At 45.2% G+C, this 16,246-nt stretch overlaps 1 protein-coding gene across 2 annotated transcripts in view; it reads right to left on the reverse strand.

The window, feature by feature from the left end:
• RANBP17 (RAN binding protein 17) overlaps positions 1 to 16,246 on the reverse strand; it is a 227,730-nt gene that overhangs the window by 85,963 nt on the left and 125,521 nt on the right. The window contains exons 15-17 of one of the 2 annotated variants that reach the window (XM_045823994.1): positions 10,357 to 10,416; positions 2,899 to 2,972; positions 1,820 to 1,900 (exon numbers count right to left, since the gene is read on the reverse strand). In XM_045823994.1, the coding sequence (XP_045679950.1) occupies positions 1,820 to 1,900; positions 2,899 to 2,972; positions 10,357 to 10,416 (215 nt within the window). The remainder of the gene's footprint in view (positions 1 to 1,819; positions 1,901 to 2,898; positions 2,973 to 10,356; positions 10,417 to 16,246) is intronic. The other variant, XM_045823997.1, reaches the window with a different exon arrangement.

A 16,246-nucleotide genomic window follows, 5' to 3' on the forward strand; every position in this document is an offset into this window, starting at 1 on the left:
GGAAGGGACATAATGATTTATAATTCAAATAACTGAGCACTGAAATCAAATTGAGCTAATATATATTTCTAAATATGCAAACCTGAAATAATTGTTAAAAAATATAAATCAATGTACCCACATTGAAACCATTCATATCCCTTAGTTTAAAATGTTATAGCTTTTAAACTTTTATCTAATAAGTTTTCTGGAAATATGATTTTTTATTAACTTCAGGAAGTGCTCAAAAGCAATAAGCAGCTTATAAAATAAAAGGTTATAATTTTAGAACTAAAGAATGGATACAAAATACAAGGCGATAGGAAGAGAATCCTAATAGCAGAAACAAATAAATTAGGCATTATGCAAATTACACTAAAAAGAATACAAATCAAATTAATTTTGCATTAGATTTCAATCTCCACCTAAAAAGTCGGTGAGTCTAAACAACAGACATGTACGATAGGACAACACAGGCTTCTTTGCAGGTAAGATGCTCTCAAAGTAATTCACCGTGAAAAGGCCAGCATCTGCAATACTAGGAAGTACTTATAAACCACTTCATATGTTAGAAATAAAGAGTATTTCAGCATTATTATTTAAAAAAATACAGGTTCAGTGTTTTTTTAATAAGAAAAAACACGTATCTTAAGAAGCGGAAATGACCACCGGAATTGGGCTGTGCATCACTTTCCAGTAAAAAGGAAAAGCAGCCTGGACAGGTGTAATTTATCATTTTTCTGATTTAATATCAAAGAAATATATTAAAATAATAAAAAGAATCCTGAAATCCTCAAAATTTGTAGTGATAAATAGCCCTCCCTGACTTTATTGCATTATACCTACTAACAGAAATATTGCACGGTGGATTTTGCCAGACAAGGACGATTATTTTCCAATAAAAAGTTGCATATTAAATTCCAGCACAAAAGTGGGTGTCTAATACTTTGGAAATCTTTTCTGGTTTGCCAAGGAACACAATTTTAAAGTTAACTAATACAAACGTATTCGGGAAGTGAACCTACACTAAAAATTTCTCTCCAGTGCCACCCGTTTGCAGAATTTTACGTCCGTATTAAAACATGAACGACTCTTACTGCTTAATTAAACCAACATTTGTTTTTCAAAACTTCTCCATGTTTGATGGATAACATATAAAAGGCGAACTACACAATTCTCTCTCACTGGTAGAAACACGACAGCATTACGAGTTACAACCTATCAAGAAAAGAAGGTTCCGGGTTTAGATTTGAAAAATCTTCTAAGGAGAGTGCGCACCGGGGAATCTAGGGTAAATAACGCACTGATCTGGTGAGGCCGAAAATCAAAAAAGGGTTCAAAACTTAAAATTTTCTTCCTATTCCTTTGTGCCTCTTCACTGATGAAAATAATACCCTTCAACTGAACAATGCTGAATATGTATCTACTCTTAGGAATTCAGTTTCTATCAGGTAGTGTTTTTAGAACATTTTGACCTTCTTAGAATTAGTTACATGCTTTCTTCTAAAAAAAAAGCTTCCGGACAATCATGTAAGATCATGGGCGAAAACACATGTGGTTGCATACTTTCTTAAACAACAATTTATTAATCTGGGTGCGCATAAACCAGAACTTTAGTTAGGAATCTATACAGTCTTTCATCTACAATCATTCTGACTCTGAATGTAGGCCAGTACGAAGCTAATGTAAATCTTTCAAAAGCATGCATTTACAGATAAGGCTAAATAAAAGGCTTTTTTAAAAAAAGTGCAAAAAATATAAACAAGGAAAATACCTAGCCAATAGCGTGCACTTGTTAGGTTGCTTACACAAATGATCAGACACACAGCAAAAAGGATATCCGACAGAAAGGTCATTCAGGAACTGGAGAGTCCTTGAGATCACGGGCTCACATCTCCCCCAGTATTTAAGGTTTGTCACACTGAATATGAAAAAAGAAGTTGTGAACTGTAAGTCAGGGATCCAGAAGTACACATGCATTCGTGTAAGCCAGAAGACCTAAATCACAAAATACCAATGGAATACTTTTTATTTTATTCTTTTGACGTAGCACATTCAAAATGATAAATAATCAATGCACAATGGGCACTGCCCTCCAAATGGTATATAATTCTATAAATTTAGTTTTGTAAATTAAGAAGCTGCCTAAGTGTTTCAGGGGAGACACATTAAGCCCGTATCTAAAACACGTATTTGGGGACCCAGCGGGACTTACGAAGGAAGTCAGGTTCCCAGTCACCACCAAGAAATGAACCGTCTAACTTGCAGCTCCAGACTCACTTCTTAGGATCATGACTGTTTATCTAGCTTTTACTATCTGCCAGCAAGACAGCGCTACTTCTGCGTCACACAGACACAGGGGACACCACGTGGAGGCAGCCCAGGGTAGGGTAAGTGCACAAAGTCACATTTCTAGCCAGACAATGGTGGATTCTGCGGACACTGTAAGGATAACTCCGTGTCCACCATGACCGTGTCCCCGACAGCACCGGTTCCTCCTGGAGCCGATGCCCACCCTGCGTCGAGGCCATCAGGTCTCTCTCAGTGATTCCAGGGCGCAATAATCCCTTCCCCCGCGCTCTTCCAAACTGGGCACTTTCTTTTTAATTAAAAGAAATACTGCCCAAGTGGCTTGGAGAGTCAAAGCCTGCACACTTTCCAAACCCACGTTCTGGTGCTGCGTACTGCAGTGGTTAGAGCCCCTGACAAATGCCAATGTCTCCCGGATGGTGAACCTTAAATTTGAGAAATTCAGTTTTAATTAAAACCATGCCTTCTAAGAATTAAAGCCTAATTTTTACAGCCATTTATTAAGAAAATGAGTATTTACAGAAAGATTCAGACAAAGTGAAAAGGTCTATTAGATTCGAACCAGCAACAGCAGCAGAGAAAAATCCAAGAGGCAAGGCAGGAACTCACATTTTCGTCACGAACGTCTCCAGAACGTGGCTGTCGTCCATTATCCCCAAGACTTCCGACATGCGGGCGTACACCTGCGTGAAAGCATTCCCTTGTTAAAGGCTTCATCATCAGCATGTATTTTCAAAAGGCTATCAAACGGAACAAGTGTAAGAGTTAATGCACTGTTTCACCCAGACTAAAGTTGGGAATGGGGGGCAGGGAGCAGAGCGAATCAAGAATTAAAAAAAATGTTTATATCTCCCCCAAATACAATTAAGCTCCCCCAGATACAGACGACAGGTCTTACTTTCCATGTTGAAACCGAAAGCCCGGGCTCAGGAGCTCTCTGCGGAGGACACCAGGGCCTGGGAACCCACTGAGCTTCCGGTGAGAGCGGGGGCTGCAGAGTTTGCGTGCGACGTTTCCGTCCCAACCCGGGCCACCCTGAGCTGATGATAAGCACACACCCACTTCACTGGGAACCTGCCCCCGGCAGCCAGTGGAACATTCCCTAATAGCCTGGCAAAGCCGAGAGGTGGGTTAACACCTCCGCACTGCCCGACGCTCTGGTGTGACTCCAGGTCATCCCTGCCAGACGCCAGCTGTACGGGATTTCTCTTCTACGACTTGCCCCCCTGTGCCTGCGGTTTCTCACTTTCTAGGGACCACCCCCTTTCCGATGGTGTGGCTGCTCAGCTGCCACTCTCTCTGCCTCTACGTCCGCTACAGCGCGACACACTGCCATTGGTCGGGAAGGCGAGCAAGAAACCACAGGGCACCCAGAGTTGCAGGGTTGTGATACAGGGGAGCAAAGCTGTTCACTGCCCAGGTCTCACGTTTGGATTTTAAACACTATTCAAACCAGAAGTTTACGTTCCAGGCTTTTAGCCTAAGTGCTGTGACCAAAAGCTCCTCAGGCCCGCAGAGTGCACTAGAGACGGGCAGAAGGCGGGCGGGCGCGGGGCGGGTGGGGAAGGCCAGAGGAGGAGAGAAGGTGGCGGGAGAAGCCGGGGACCCACGTTCCTGTTGCCTTTTCTGCTGACTTCCGAGCCCTCAAAGAGGCATTTCAATGACGGTATCTGTGGCTCTGCTCGTGAGGGTAGGCCTTTGCCTCTTCTAAGACTGAGTCCGCGTGTTTGTAGGATGTGTGGGGAAAAGAGGAAACTAGGAAGAGAGAACCCAGGCAAGTTCATCACTACTCGTCCTCAGTGACCAGCAACCTTCGCGCACAAGGCTCAACCGAAGAATCCTAGGTAGAAAGGGAAGCTTCCGCACCTCACCGCGACCCTGAACCGCTCTCTCGGGTGGGAGTGAGTTCGGTCCCCCAGGAAATCTCCTAGTGAGACGATGAATGGCACAAGAGGCCCTTTACAGCTTGACCCTGACCTACCTCTCGTCTCCCGTTTCCCCTCCCCCTGAAGCCACATGAAATGCTGCTGGAACACTGAGGCTGCTCACGCAGTTCTGGAACTCTGTGAGCACACATGCTTTCATCTTGCCTGACTCTGCCTTCTTCCTCCTCTTCCCGATTCCCATGCGAAAGCCATCTCTCCTCTGACAGCCCCCGTCCCTCCCCAGCGGAGGCACCCTCTCCTGTGTGTCTCCACAGCGGCTGGCTGGTCCCTCCATCACGGGACTCTGCACGCTGTGACTGGGTGTCCGCCCCCCACCCCCGAGACACTGTATTGCTTTTCTGTAAAATCAAATTTTACACTTTCAAGGCTCTACAAATGCTTTTTGTTTTTAAGGACAAAACTCAGGATTATTCTAATTTTGATTTTACCCATGCCACACTGAATACAAACATAACTAAAACGTGCTTTTAAACACTGAACCTATTTTAAGTTAAACAATGTTTTTTTTTTATTAATAGTTCTTACGAGCGAGTTTGCTATTGTGTCCCTGCCACTCAAGAGAGGAGCAGACGGGACAGCGGGCCTGTTGTGCTCTGCTGTCAAAACAGTTCCTCGGAGCGTCAGGCTCGACCCAATGAGATACTAGAAAAAACAGTCAACATTGACACATGGCGGTGCTTTAATCCACAATTATCCTTGTAACTTGCACCATTCCTTTTATCATCCATTAGCTTTGATTCCCATTACCCCATCTAGAACTGTGTCAACGCTTTCGCCCCCCGGGACTTCTCTCCTCTGCTAGGGTCTGACAGTCAGGCTGGAGCACTAAACAGGATCATTACCTCTTAAATCCACTTATCTGATCTACTGAATAGTAAATTGAAAAGCTCATTAAGAGCAACAATCTGATTTGTTTTCCAGTGTGACAGGGTCATTTAAAATCAATGTATGATTACTGCATTTCTTTTAAAAGGCTGTCTCACATTTTCCAAGGCACCTTGTCACTCAGAGAGCACACAGAAAATATGAAAATGTCTTCAAACATTTGGAATTTAATTGCGCCACAGACACACATAATTTGGGGGTGGGAAGTGATGTGTCCAGTGAGAAAAGATCTATAAAACTGTTTATCATAAAACGAGCGAATGCAAGTTCTCTACGGAGAAAATTCTAACACACTATTTATGGGTTTTGACATTATCTAAAACTTCTATCATTTCATCAAAAATAATTTTTATGACAGAAGAAACTACATCGTGAGACTGATTTTAAGAAACGATACAGACAGCACAGGAATGCGAGGCGAGGTAAAAACTCACTTTAGTTCACAGATTCCTAATCTTTTATCTCAGAATTAAGATAATTTGATCACAGTGAAAAAGGAGCAAGAAATCTAAGGCACAATAGACGAAGCTCAAGGTGCTGTCCACCCGTCTTGGGAGGGGGCGACGCCGCAGAATGAGCAGTCCTGGCTCGGGCTGTGTGTTTCACGTAACCAGAGATGCTCACGTCGTGACCCAGCTTCTGCCTGTCGGCCGTGCCTTCCTCCCTCTCCTCCTCCGTTTCCAATACACCTGCATTTCTCCACTAGACTGCGAGCTCCCTGTGGGCAGAGATGATGGTGTCTTTTATCTCTCATGCCCAAGACTCAATAAATGTAAAATGGCTAAAATAAAGTAATATTAAAATGTTAATATGGGCCGATTCCATTTCATTCAAAGAAATTTTTAACAAAATGAAAACCAACCCGTAAAAGGTTCTTTTAGAGTAACTTTTTCCTAAAAATAATATTCCCCAAACTCCACTCACCAGAGATGACCACTGGCAAAATTCTGTTATTTAAAAAGATGTGGTTTTAGTGCTTAAATAGTATTTCTGGAAGAAGCTCTTCCTGTGGATCCAGTGAGAGGAGCTGTGAATACTCTGAGCACCCCACCCCGCTGTTCCAGCCTGTTCTTGGCACTTCTCATGTTATATAAAAGAATACGATCTCGTTTCAGAATTCACTTTCCACGTGAATACGGAAGGTTCATTTTCCTCCATGATTTCAAACACGTGCTGTACTATTTCCCTGGCATTTCAAGCATGTGCCGCCCGAGGGCAGGGCAGGTGCCTGTTTCTCTTTACACACCCGGAAGTACTTGTAAGGACTGTCCTGAGGAATTTAGCAACGAAGGAAAAGCACAGGTTCTAGTCCCAAAGGTCTGGATTTGCATCCCAGGTCTACAGCTAACCAGGTGTTACTTAAACTCTCTGAGTCTCGGTTTCCTGCCTGGACACAGGAAAAATGATCCTAACGCCTTCTTGGTGGGCTTTCGGGAAAAATAAATGATGATCCCTGACACTAAGGCTGGCATTTAGTAGTCACTCAACAAACGCTGCTTCCCTTCCTACTCCATTTCAGGAACCTTTTCTCACCGCAGGGGCTCAAGGTGTCTGCCACTGCCTTTTCAAGAGAGGTTCATGCCCTGGCTGGCGTAGCTTAGTGGATTGAGCGCGGGCTGCGAACCAAAGTGTCACAGGTTCGATTCCCAGCCAGGGCACATGCCTGGGTTGCAGGCCACGGCCTCCAGCACATTGATGTTTCTCTCTCTCTCTCTTTCTCCCTCCCTTCCCTCTCTAAAAATAAATAAATAAATCTAAAAAAAAGAGGTTCATGAAAAATAACATAAAAATAACAGTGGGGTGAGAAGGGGCTTACCTTGAAGATTTTGACATGGCACAAAGAGGGTTAAAACAAACAAAACTTTAAAATTTGTGTTAACTTAGAAATCTTTTCATATCTATTCAGTCAACACACTCTAGTCAAGGTCAGAAATGGCATCTGGTGCAGGTAGAAAGCTTCAAAATTTCATGATACAAAACCCAATTCTCTCCAGTTCTAATTAGTTACTGAGAAGCTAGAAAACTGGCCCGTTTTAACCAGCCGTCCATCTCTCTAGCTCGAGATACAGGAAGTTGTTAGAAAGGTAAGACATTACCATTAACACAGACTTGAGAAGGCACGTTCCTATAGAACTGTTTCACCATGTTGGTTTTCTTATCTCTACTCATCTTACATGAAGGTGATTTCGGTTTTCAGAAAAGAGCCTTTGGCTATGCATGCAGTACCTCAACGACCGAGAGAAACGTCTCCACCTTCTCAAGTAGCCAAACAGCAGACACTGCGTGTGCCCACGCAGGGAACCTAAGTGGCCTTATTTCTGGTTTTCAAAGAGGAAGCAGATGAGATAAGAAATCCAGACAAGGGAAGAAACATACAAATAGCAATAAGAGTTTGAGCTGTAAGTTCAGTTTAATAAAGAACAAAAGTATGTGCTGTGATAATTTTTAAATTACTTTCTTTTTCCAATCCTAATCCTGGGTCTTCGGTGTCTGCAGTGCTGTCTCTAACATTCTGGTTATAACTTTGAAGAAACTAATTATGTCAATCCTTAAATTTGAAGTAGATTACAGAACTGGGAAACCCGGGATATTAGTTCCTAAAGGTTGTATGGATATATAATGACAGCCACAGAAATTCAATAACAGCCCTCTATGAAATGTACTCAAAAGCACCACATGAAACAAATTAAAAAGAACAATGAATCGCTCATTCTGTGCAAATAAGAAAATAAAAGAGAAAAACTGGTTCTGCAGGTTTTCATAAGAGTTGTTATAATGAATTAAGATTTTGGATAATGAATCTTTGGAAAATTACAGTAAGTTAATACCCTTAGGCCTTCTATAACTGCTCTCAAAGAGCTTTTGCAAGCAGGCGCCGCACAGAAAATTAGCAGTGCTGCGAAAATCAACAACAGAGTATTCTGCCATCGGATGACATATTCCCGAACCAGTTCAGTCTCAAAAAACCCACATACGAAAATGCAAAATTGGTACCACAAAATGAAAAAGAATTGTTGTGGATTTTAAAGTATTACTGCAATCTACCGAAATGACTTATCAACCAAGACTGTTTTTAGCGGGTTGTAATTTGGCAAAACAAAATTTGTCACCAGAAAGGATCTAATATAATGAAAGAATTAACGCTCCTTCTGAAAAGAAGTTTGGAACTGAGTGTGAACTCATTTGTTATGAGTAAGAGGCCGGTTTCCATTTGTTTTGCCTTAGGGTTCAAGTGCCCTTGAGGTCGATGCAGTGCTTTCTGTGAGGGAGAGCCACTTCTGGACGGGCGGGGAGGAGAGACGGAGGAGAGGACAGAGCGTCTGATCACTTGGAGGTAAAGGGCCAGGAACTAAAGATACTGAGCTCTTTCATCAGCAGTGAAGCAGAATAAAACACGATCACCACAGTTACCTCACGACCACAACAGGAGAATGAACAGTACCAACATCATGGCCACATATTAACGATACAAACTTAGTGACAGTGAGTAGATCCACACCAGTCTTGGTTGATTAACTTTTCCATATCGTCTAACATAACATCACAAAGTATAGGACCAAAATCACAAGTAAAAAAAAATCTTTTGCCAGGATGTGACTTTAAAACCGTAAGATGTGTTGGAAAGCAAGCGGCGAATGTTTAGGAATCCGCTTGCCTTAATCAGAGTGGCATCTGATGAAGAAAAGCTGGCTGTGGGAGCACAAAATAAACACGAACGGGAAGTGTTTATTTCAGCGGGAATACCCGAGCCCGCCATCTGCGGTGGCCATCTTGCTGAGGGGACACATACCTAACAAATCTCTTAAGAGGCACTCCCGATCTGCTTGAATGAGCCCTTGTGTGAGGCCACTTGGAGCCACCCCTCTGGCCGCACGGCTCCTCCGCTCCGCTTCCTGTGGCACAAAGCAGGCGCCCCGCAGGCTGGGGTGCAGGGCTGCCTGCTGCCTTGCGATAATCCCCTCTCCCAGCAGGGGCCTCCACTGATGCATGGCTAAGAACATGCTTCCTCTTTTGCTTGCACCCCAGTGGGGTTTCCATTCCTCGCTTGGGCCCGAATCCAGACTGCTGAGGAAGGGCTCCAGATGCTGCCAGAGATACGCTGGGATTAGTGTCTAAACAATCATTTATTAGAAAGAGGCACGCAGGTACAGGGCGAAAACCAGCAATGCTGGCCATCGTGGAGAGATTCTTTCCCTCCCGCCCCCGCCCAGACCTGAGGTCTAACTACCACCTGTTCAACAGAAGCTGGCCGTTTGCCTCGTGTTCCTTCAGGGAGCCCCTGACTAAGGATCTCCACCAGCATGAGCCTAATGTCTCCCGACAGGCCCTCGCTAGCCAAGAGGGACCCGGGTCGAGTGCACCAGTTACTGGTCACGGGATCCGCAGCCCGCAGAAAGGCCCCTGCGGCGCGGCCAGCTGAAAGCCAACCAGAGAGGATGGGCAGTGTGCGCTTGTCCTGACACAGCTTTGCTCCCGCTGGCTGCCAACTCGCTCCGAGTCGGGGGCCAAGCTTCTGTTCAACTGGTCTTCTGTGGCGGAAGCCAGGGCGAGGCCCTGGGTAAATCTTCCCAAGAGCGTGCAGCAAGAAGCTAACCGTGGCTACGGCACAAGGCTGCTGGGAGAAGGCTTGATGGATTTTGGTAGAAAGTTTGGAGACCACGATTTCAAGGGGCAGTTAAGGCATTTCATTTACAATTTTTTTTTTTGCAATAGCGATTTATAAGATGCCACGATTAGATCTTGGAGCACAGAAGTGGACGCTGGATGAAGTTTCTGAGAGGGTGATGGTGCAGGACGCCAGCAAAGAGGAGATCTGTCTTACGCCAACGCCCCACACTGCTCAGAGGTGTGGGCCAGGGGCGGCTTCTGGCGCCCGGGACACAACGTGCAGTAGACACTGCTGCTCAGTGACAGGCGCCAGACAAAACTCGCTCCTTCCAGGGATGAATACCTGGTCAGAACTGGCGGCTTCAGAAACGTTATGTCCCAGAAACTCGGGCTGCTTTCTCGCTCTGCAAGCGCACTAAACGGCCTTGGCAGTTAATACGGCTTATTAGCTGACCAGGGGACATTTGGTTATAAAACACCCACACTGCAGGGTTTGTGCCGCACGGAAGGGGTATCCCTACAAAGGTCACTGCCCGCACGTGCCTGTTGTGGTGCTGGGAATCTGGGGCTATGGTGAGACAAACATAAGCACTGGTGACCCACCACGATAACCAGCAACCCGACTCACCTTCACTACTTTCCAAGCCTTCTCGGGAACTCTGGACACATCACTCCTCAGGCGTACCACCTGAAAAGCACAGAGTTTAGGGACCTGCCACCTGGCATCAGAGGTAAGGGAAGAGCAGAAGGCCTTCCCAAGGTCAGGTACAGGGAGAACGGGGCTCCGGATCTTTGTGGCTGCCACTTAACATACTCCTGGGACCTGGATTTATTCTGGGGGCCGGGAGGAGGGGCCTGGTGGGGTGCCGTTCGAAGCCTAGACGTGGTGAGATGGATTCCATGGAATAGGTCAAGAACCCAACGACTAAAGGACAGCCCTAAAAAAGACCCAGTTATAAATAATATTGGCAGGACTGTGTAAAAGAATCTGTTAGTACTGCTGCTTCCTATGAGACACTCCCTTCACGCAAGTGTGGCAAGGGGGGTTCACGATGTAAGCAGGGTAAGCCGCCTCCTCACGGGTGAACGTGCATCTTTCCTACACGGAGCTCACCTCTGCAGGCAGTCAGGGGGTGAGCAAATCACACCGAGTCTCCCGCCACTGAACCCAAGTCCCACACACACACCGCCCCCAAACCCTCCGACAGCGCACCGAACTGTGGGCACCCACCGTGGGGGCTATGATCTTCGCCAGGTCCCCGCTTCCACGTCTAACATCTTTACTTTATTTACCCGCGTTTTCTGATGACATAACTATTTTTGCCTCTACCTTGCTTCCCTGAAACATGTCCCATTTTCTAGATGACTTCTGCACCTTTCTCCTAAGAGATCTCACCGCTGATCCCCCGGGAAGGACCGCCTGACATGAGGAGTCGAGGGGTGAAGGCTCAGGGAATCGATGGGGGGAGTCGACGACATCATCTTGTCCAATCAGCTAGTTTCATTCCTATCATCATAGTCTCAAATTGTACTCAGAGGTCTTGTTCCTACAGTCCCTTGCCCCTTTCCATTTGTCCCTCACACTAGCCTGGTCTGCGACAACTGTAACTCGCCCACAGCGGTGGGTCAGCGCTCACCTCCCGATGGGCCACGAAGGCGCTCGGCCACCAGCGTCCGCCCGCTCCGAGCAGGCGGTGCCCGCGGGGTGGGCCGGGCCGCCTGCAGCCCGGTGTCTTCCCAGCGAACACTCTCTGTCGGACACCAGCTACGACACAGGCAAACAACCCCAATGGGGGACACGGCTGCCGAGCAAGCACATTCCTCTCTCAGTGAGAAGACAGAAATGCGGGAGCTAACTGAGCCTGTGCTTCGGACGACGGCACCTCGGAGGGGACACGGAGAGTGTGCGCAGTGCCGTGCGCAGAGGGGTCAGAGTCAGAGTCAGAGTCAGAGTCAGAGTCAGCCTCCGCCACCGGGCAGCCCGGCACAGCGCTTGGCTGAACAGGCACTGAATGAACACTGCTATTCCATAAATTAACTCTATCATCCTGGTCAGAATTAATTAGCCTTCCTTCTTCATCTGTAGAATGGAAAGAATAGTGTCACAGCCAGCACTCTCACAGACTGGAAGGGAGTCTGGTAGAGTGGTTGAGGACAGATTCTGAAGACCAAGACGAGCTGGATTCTACCACTGACAGTGACTTAGGGCAAGTTCCTTACCCTCCAAACCTTAGTTTTCTCAAATATAAAATGAGGATGAGACTAGGACCTAATTTACAGAATCTCTGAGAGGATTAAAGTAGTTAACTTATGCAAAGCATGCAGGCCTTGCACACAGTAACATTTCTGTTAGCTATTAGTAGTAGTAGTAGTAGTAGTAGTAGTAGTAGTAGTAGTATTGTCATCACATGCTATATTACATACAGCACTGCCAGCACAGGGTCAGAAACACTTGGGAAGGTTTTAGGACAGAGTAAGCACCAAATAAACATTAGCTATTAGCCACTAGAACAGGTGGTCAGTAAACGGCTGCTGTTATTATTAAATAGTATAGAATGAAACACCGGTCTGACACTAAGGTTAGGAAGCACACACCACGATGACCATCTCTTTCCTTTGCGCTTTGTCTGAATGAGACGCTCGAAAACAGGTGTGCGTTCTAAGCCGGTACGAGAGTAGCGTTAGTAAAGGCTAAAGAAGAGTGGTTAGAAGGGAAAGGGCCCTTGGGAGAGCCGGCCTGACTCCCAGTCCCCTATCTTCCGCCGACAACTGGGACGTGACAGGAGGAGGAGCAGGAGGAGGACTGGCGGGCGGGCGAGGAGGCAGGAGGAGGACAATCCTGAGGCGGCAGGTGCTGTCTTATCTCAAGGGCTCGTTTGCATCCCCGAAGTTCCCAGTTCTGAGGCCCCGCCCTCCTCTTTCGGAGCCATCACAAATTCCTATTTCCTGGGTAAGTTCTCAGCCTACTGGGTGACTGGATGATGGACATCCCCGTGACCAACAAATTATTGACATCTCCGATTCAGTGAGTCCACCCAGTTCTCCCAGTTTCTTTGGTAAATTGGTGCACGCAGACAATGGGTTTCCGAACCACCACTGGTTCAGCATTATCGGGAGTTCTTGGTAAAGGGCCAAATGCACGGTACTGGATGGAAACTAGACTTTCGGTGGTAAGTGTGCCATAGCTTATACAGAGAGTGAATTACGTTGTCCACTTGAAACTTACACAATGTGATTAACCAAAGCTACCTCAATTCTGTGCAGCAGGCTCAGTAAGAACAGAAATGCAATGCCTTTCAGATATAAACACAATATCAATCTCTGACAGCAGACTATGAGTTGAGTTGCTTTTCCTACAGTAGGATGGATTATATCAAACATCTAGGACCTAGCTTAGTCCTCTTGTGACTGATGGCTCGCCAGGACTAGAGGTCCAATCTGTGGCTGTAGAGGTTAAGTTTTTTTCCTTGGGAAGTAAAGCGGCAAATCTGCAGATGAAACTTGTGCTGCTGGTCTTACCAAACCTCACGCTGAAACCTGACCGCGCCTGGACTCGCGCCTAAATACAGGCACAGGCGACGTGGCACGGTGGAAGGCAACCCTGGGCCTGCAGTAAGTGAAGTGATTTGGTCAAATCCCAGGGTCTGCCTCTAAACAAGTTTATAACCTCCCTGAAATCTATTTCATATTCTGTAAGACGGAGATAATCATATCTACTAAACAGAATATGGCTGAGAAGACTAAATAAGAAATGTAATGAATAACCTCACAAAAGGGTCAAGCCCAAGGTAGAAACCCAATACAGATTCAATTAAGGCTGAAGACAAAACATTCTCAAGTGGTACTTCCTGGGCATTTCTCTATTCTGCGTTATCTGAATATATGGAATCCATAAGTTGCAGCACGGACACCATACCCAGTGCCTTGAACTTCAGGGACATCAGCAATGCTCGGGTCGGAAACATTGTGGAAGGCGGCTGCACCTGCCGCGGCGTGCGCTACCGCAGCTCTGTTTCATAAATGCAGATGGGCGGGGCAAAGGCCATCCGGCCGAGAACCGGGACTACCCGGCACCAGCATTCCCGCTGAGCCAGGGGAGCGCGCAAGGACGAGGTCGGGAGCACTTGGAGGTGGGAAAAAACAGGAAGCGTTCGAAGGCCCACATGAAGCCAGCATGCTATTGAATGTCAGCTATTACCAAGATACTAAAACGTAATCAAAAGAAGAAGAAGTTAAGTCAAAGAAGAAAGACTAAGACTAAGAATAAAGGGTTAACACACAAACGGAGAATCACGGGTCCCAGCGACCACAGAGCCGTCGGTGCGTGAGGTGCTGCGCACCCTTCCGCGGCGTCTAGGGTTCGACAGTCTCCCTCATCAGAAGGTGTGCGAGGCTACCCGCAGAAACGCATTCCCGGTTTTGGGATGGGAACCAGTCAGGGGATGTAGCTCCCACTGGGGAAAGTTGCTGCAAAGCCAAGTTCCCTCAAACATATCCACTTAGAAAAGCCAGGGACGCCGGCGCTGGGGAGCCGCGCAGGCCTGGGGGAACGCACGATCCCAGCGAGCCTGCCAAGTGTGCCTTTCCATCTCGGGGCTCCTTCCACAGAAACGTTCTGGGGGATGAAAATTAGGAAGACACTGAATGCAACGAATTCAAAATGTTGAAAAGATATTTTGCATTTGTGTTTTATAACCAAGTGCCTTTCCCACATTTGTCCCAAGGCAGCAGATGAAGCGTCCTATTCACCAATGCTAATACTAGCAATTGGAACATGCTCTTTGGCAAGGCAGAAATAAGATAATTGTTCAACATAGGCTGGCTTTTCAGAAATACTGGAAGCATTGCCTGTAATTATAGACATCTGTCACTGCTAGCCACTCAGTACTAACCCTGACATCAATATATACAACCATAGCACGCTGAACTGCCTGCAGGCACGGCAGTGGAGACCAGATACCCAGGCAGGCAATCATCTGCTTCATCCGAACTATCTGTCAAAGGTTCCCAACCACAAATAGCTCTTACATTTTGTATCCTTAGGATAATATGTTGATTTATTTTAGATTCCCTAATATTTACAGTCTAGGCCATCTACTAAAATAAAGAAACAAAACTTATGGCTAATGGAGGCAGTTACTGTTCACAGTCATCATAGAGGGTCATAGCTCAACCCTCAAATGTTAAAAATTGATGGCAGCTTTAACCATGCACTATTGCACAGGTGTTCCCTTTTGTAGGGGCGATTATTTTCAAAGGCAATTCAAAATGGTAAATACAATCTTTCATCAGCAAGCACGTTGCCACAAATGACGTAATAGAAATGCTCATATTTTTAAGTCCTTTTTTGAGAAGTAGAGATAAGTTTTGATGTTGAGTGACATCACTGACAAACTGGAGAACCCGATTGTCAGTCTGGGTTTGGCTGTACATATAGCACTGTGTCTGGCAACACGGTTTTTGTTTTGCATATACAAATGATGCGCTGTCCAAAAATTAGGGAAGATATTGAAGGATAAAAGACTTGGTTAATGAATAAGTTGACATATAACGTTGCTGGGTATAAAGCTTATTGAAATATGTGCATGCACATTCATATTTTTAAAAGCCCAGAGATACACTATAGCTTTAAATGCCACTCTCTTTTTTTTTTCTTTGAAGCAGGCAGAGAAGCTAAAAATTACTCCGCATTTAGGCTAATTAGGAATAAACACGCACAATTATCGTAATGTGTTCCTAAAAACCCAGATATTTCTTGGTCTGATCACAACAGCCTATGCTGAGGAAAAACTATTAATTACTGACAGACAGTTAGCTTACAAGTGAGCTGCATCTTAAAAACCTCTTTTAAAATACAATTGCTAAATGCCTTACAGTGCTGTAATGTGAGACAGGTTCAAATCTTATTACTTCACTGAAATTAAAACCTAAGTTTTAATACTGTTCAAGTCGAACAATGATTCCACACTTTATTGCTTTTGAAATCCCCCGATGACCATAGGAAAAAATGCCCCCGAGAAAGAAAGACTGTTTTCGATAAACAGAAAATACAGTTTGCACTCTTAGCCTCTTTGTCATCACAAAAAAAGGATTTAATGCCAATTCTTTAAAAAAAGACTTTTCCCCACAAAATGTGCGCCTTGCGTGCCATTTGTAAAATCAGTTCACTTTCTTTTATTTATTACTGCAGCGCGGCAAGGCAATAAAGAAGCTACCGATAGCTAATAAATTACATGCCTTTTAAAACAATTCTCTTGCTACAAAAACATGTAACTACAAAGGTTTACATTTACATGGTACATCATATGAAATGTCTATATTTGTGTCCTATTAACCATTTTAGCAAATTGTGGATTTTTACCAAATAGTGGATAAGAAAGAAAAAATAAAATGATTCACAAATGTCAATGTGATATAAAATAAAAGCCTTTCTGGGAAACTACTCTTATGCCATGTGCACTTTCTAAAAATCCTCCCAAATATATTTTAAAACATTTTTTGATAAATTATTTTATGCA

This window comes from Phyllostomus hastatus, unplaced genomic scaffold, assembly GCF_019186645.2.
Source record: "Phyllostomus hastatus isolate PE091 unplaced genomic scaffold, TTU_PhHast_1.1 phas_contig_150, whole genome shotgun sequence".
Lineage (NCBI taxonomy): Eukaryota > Metazoa > Chordata > Mammalia > Chiroptera > Phyllostomidae > Phyllostomus > Phyllostomus hastatus.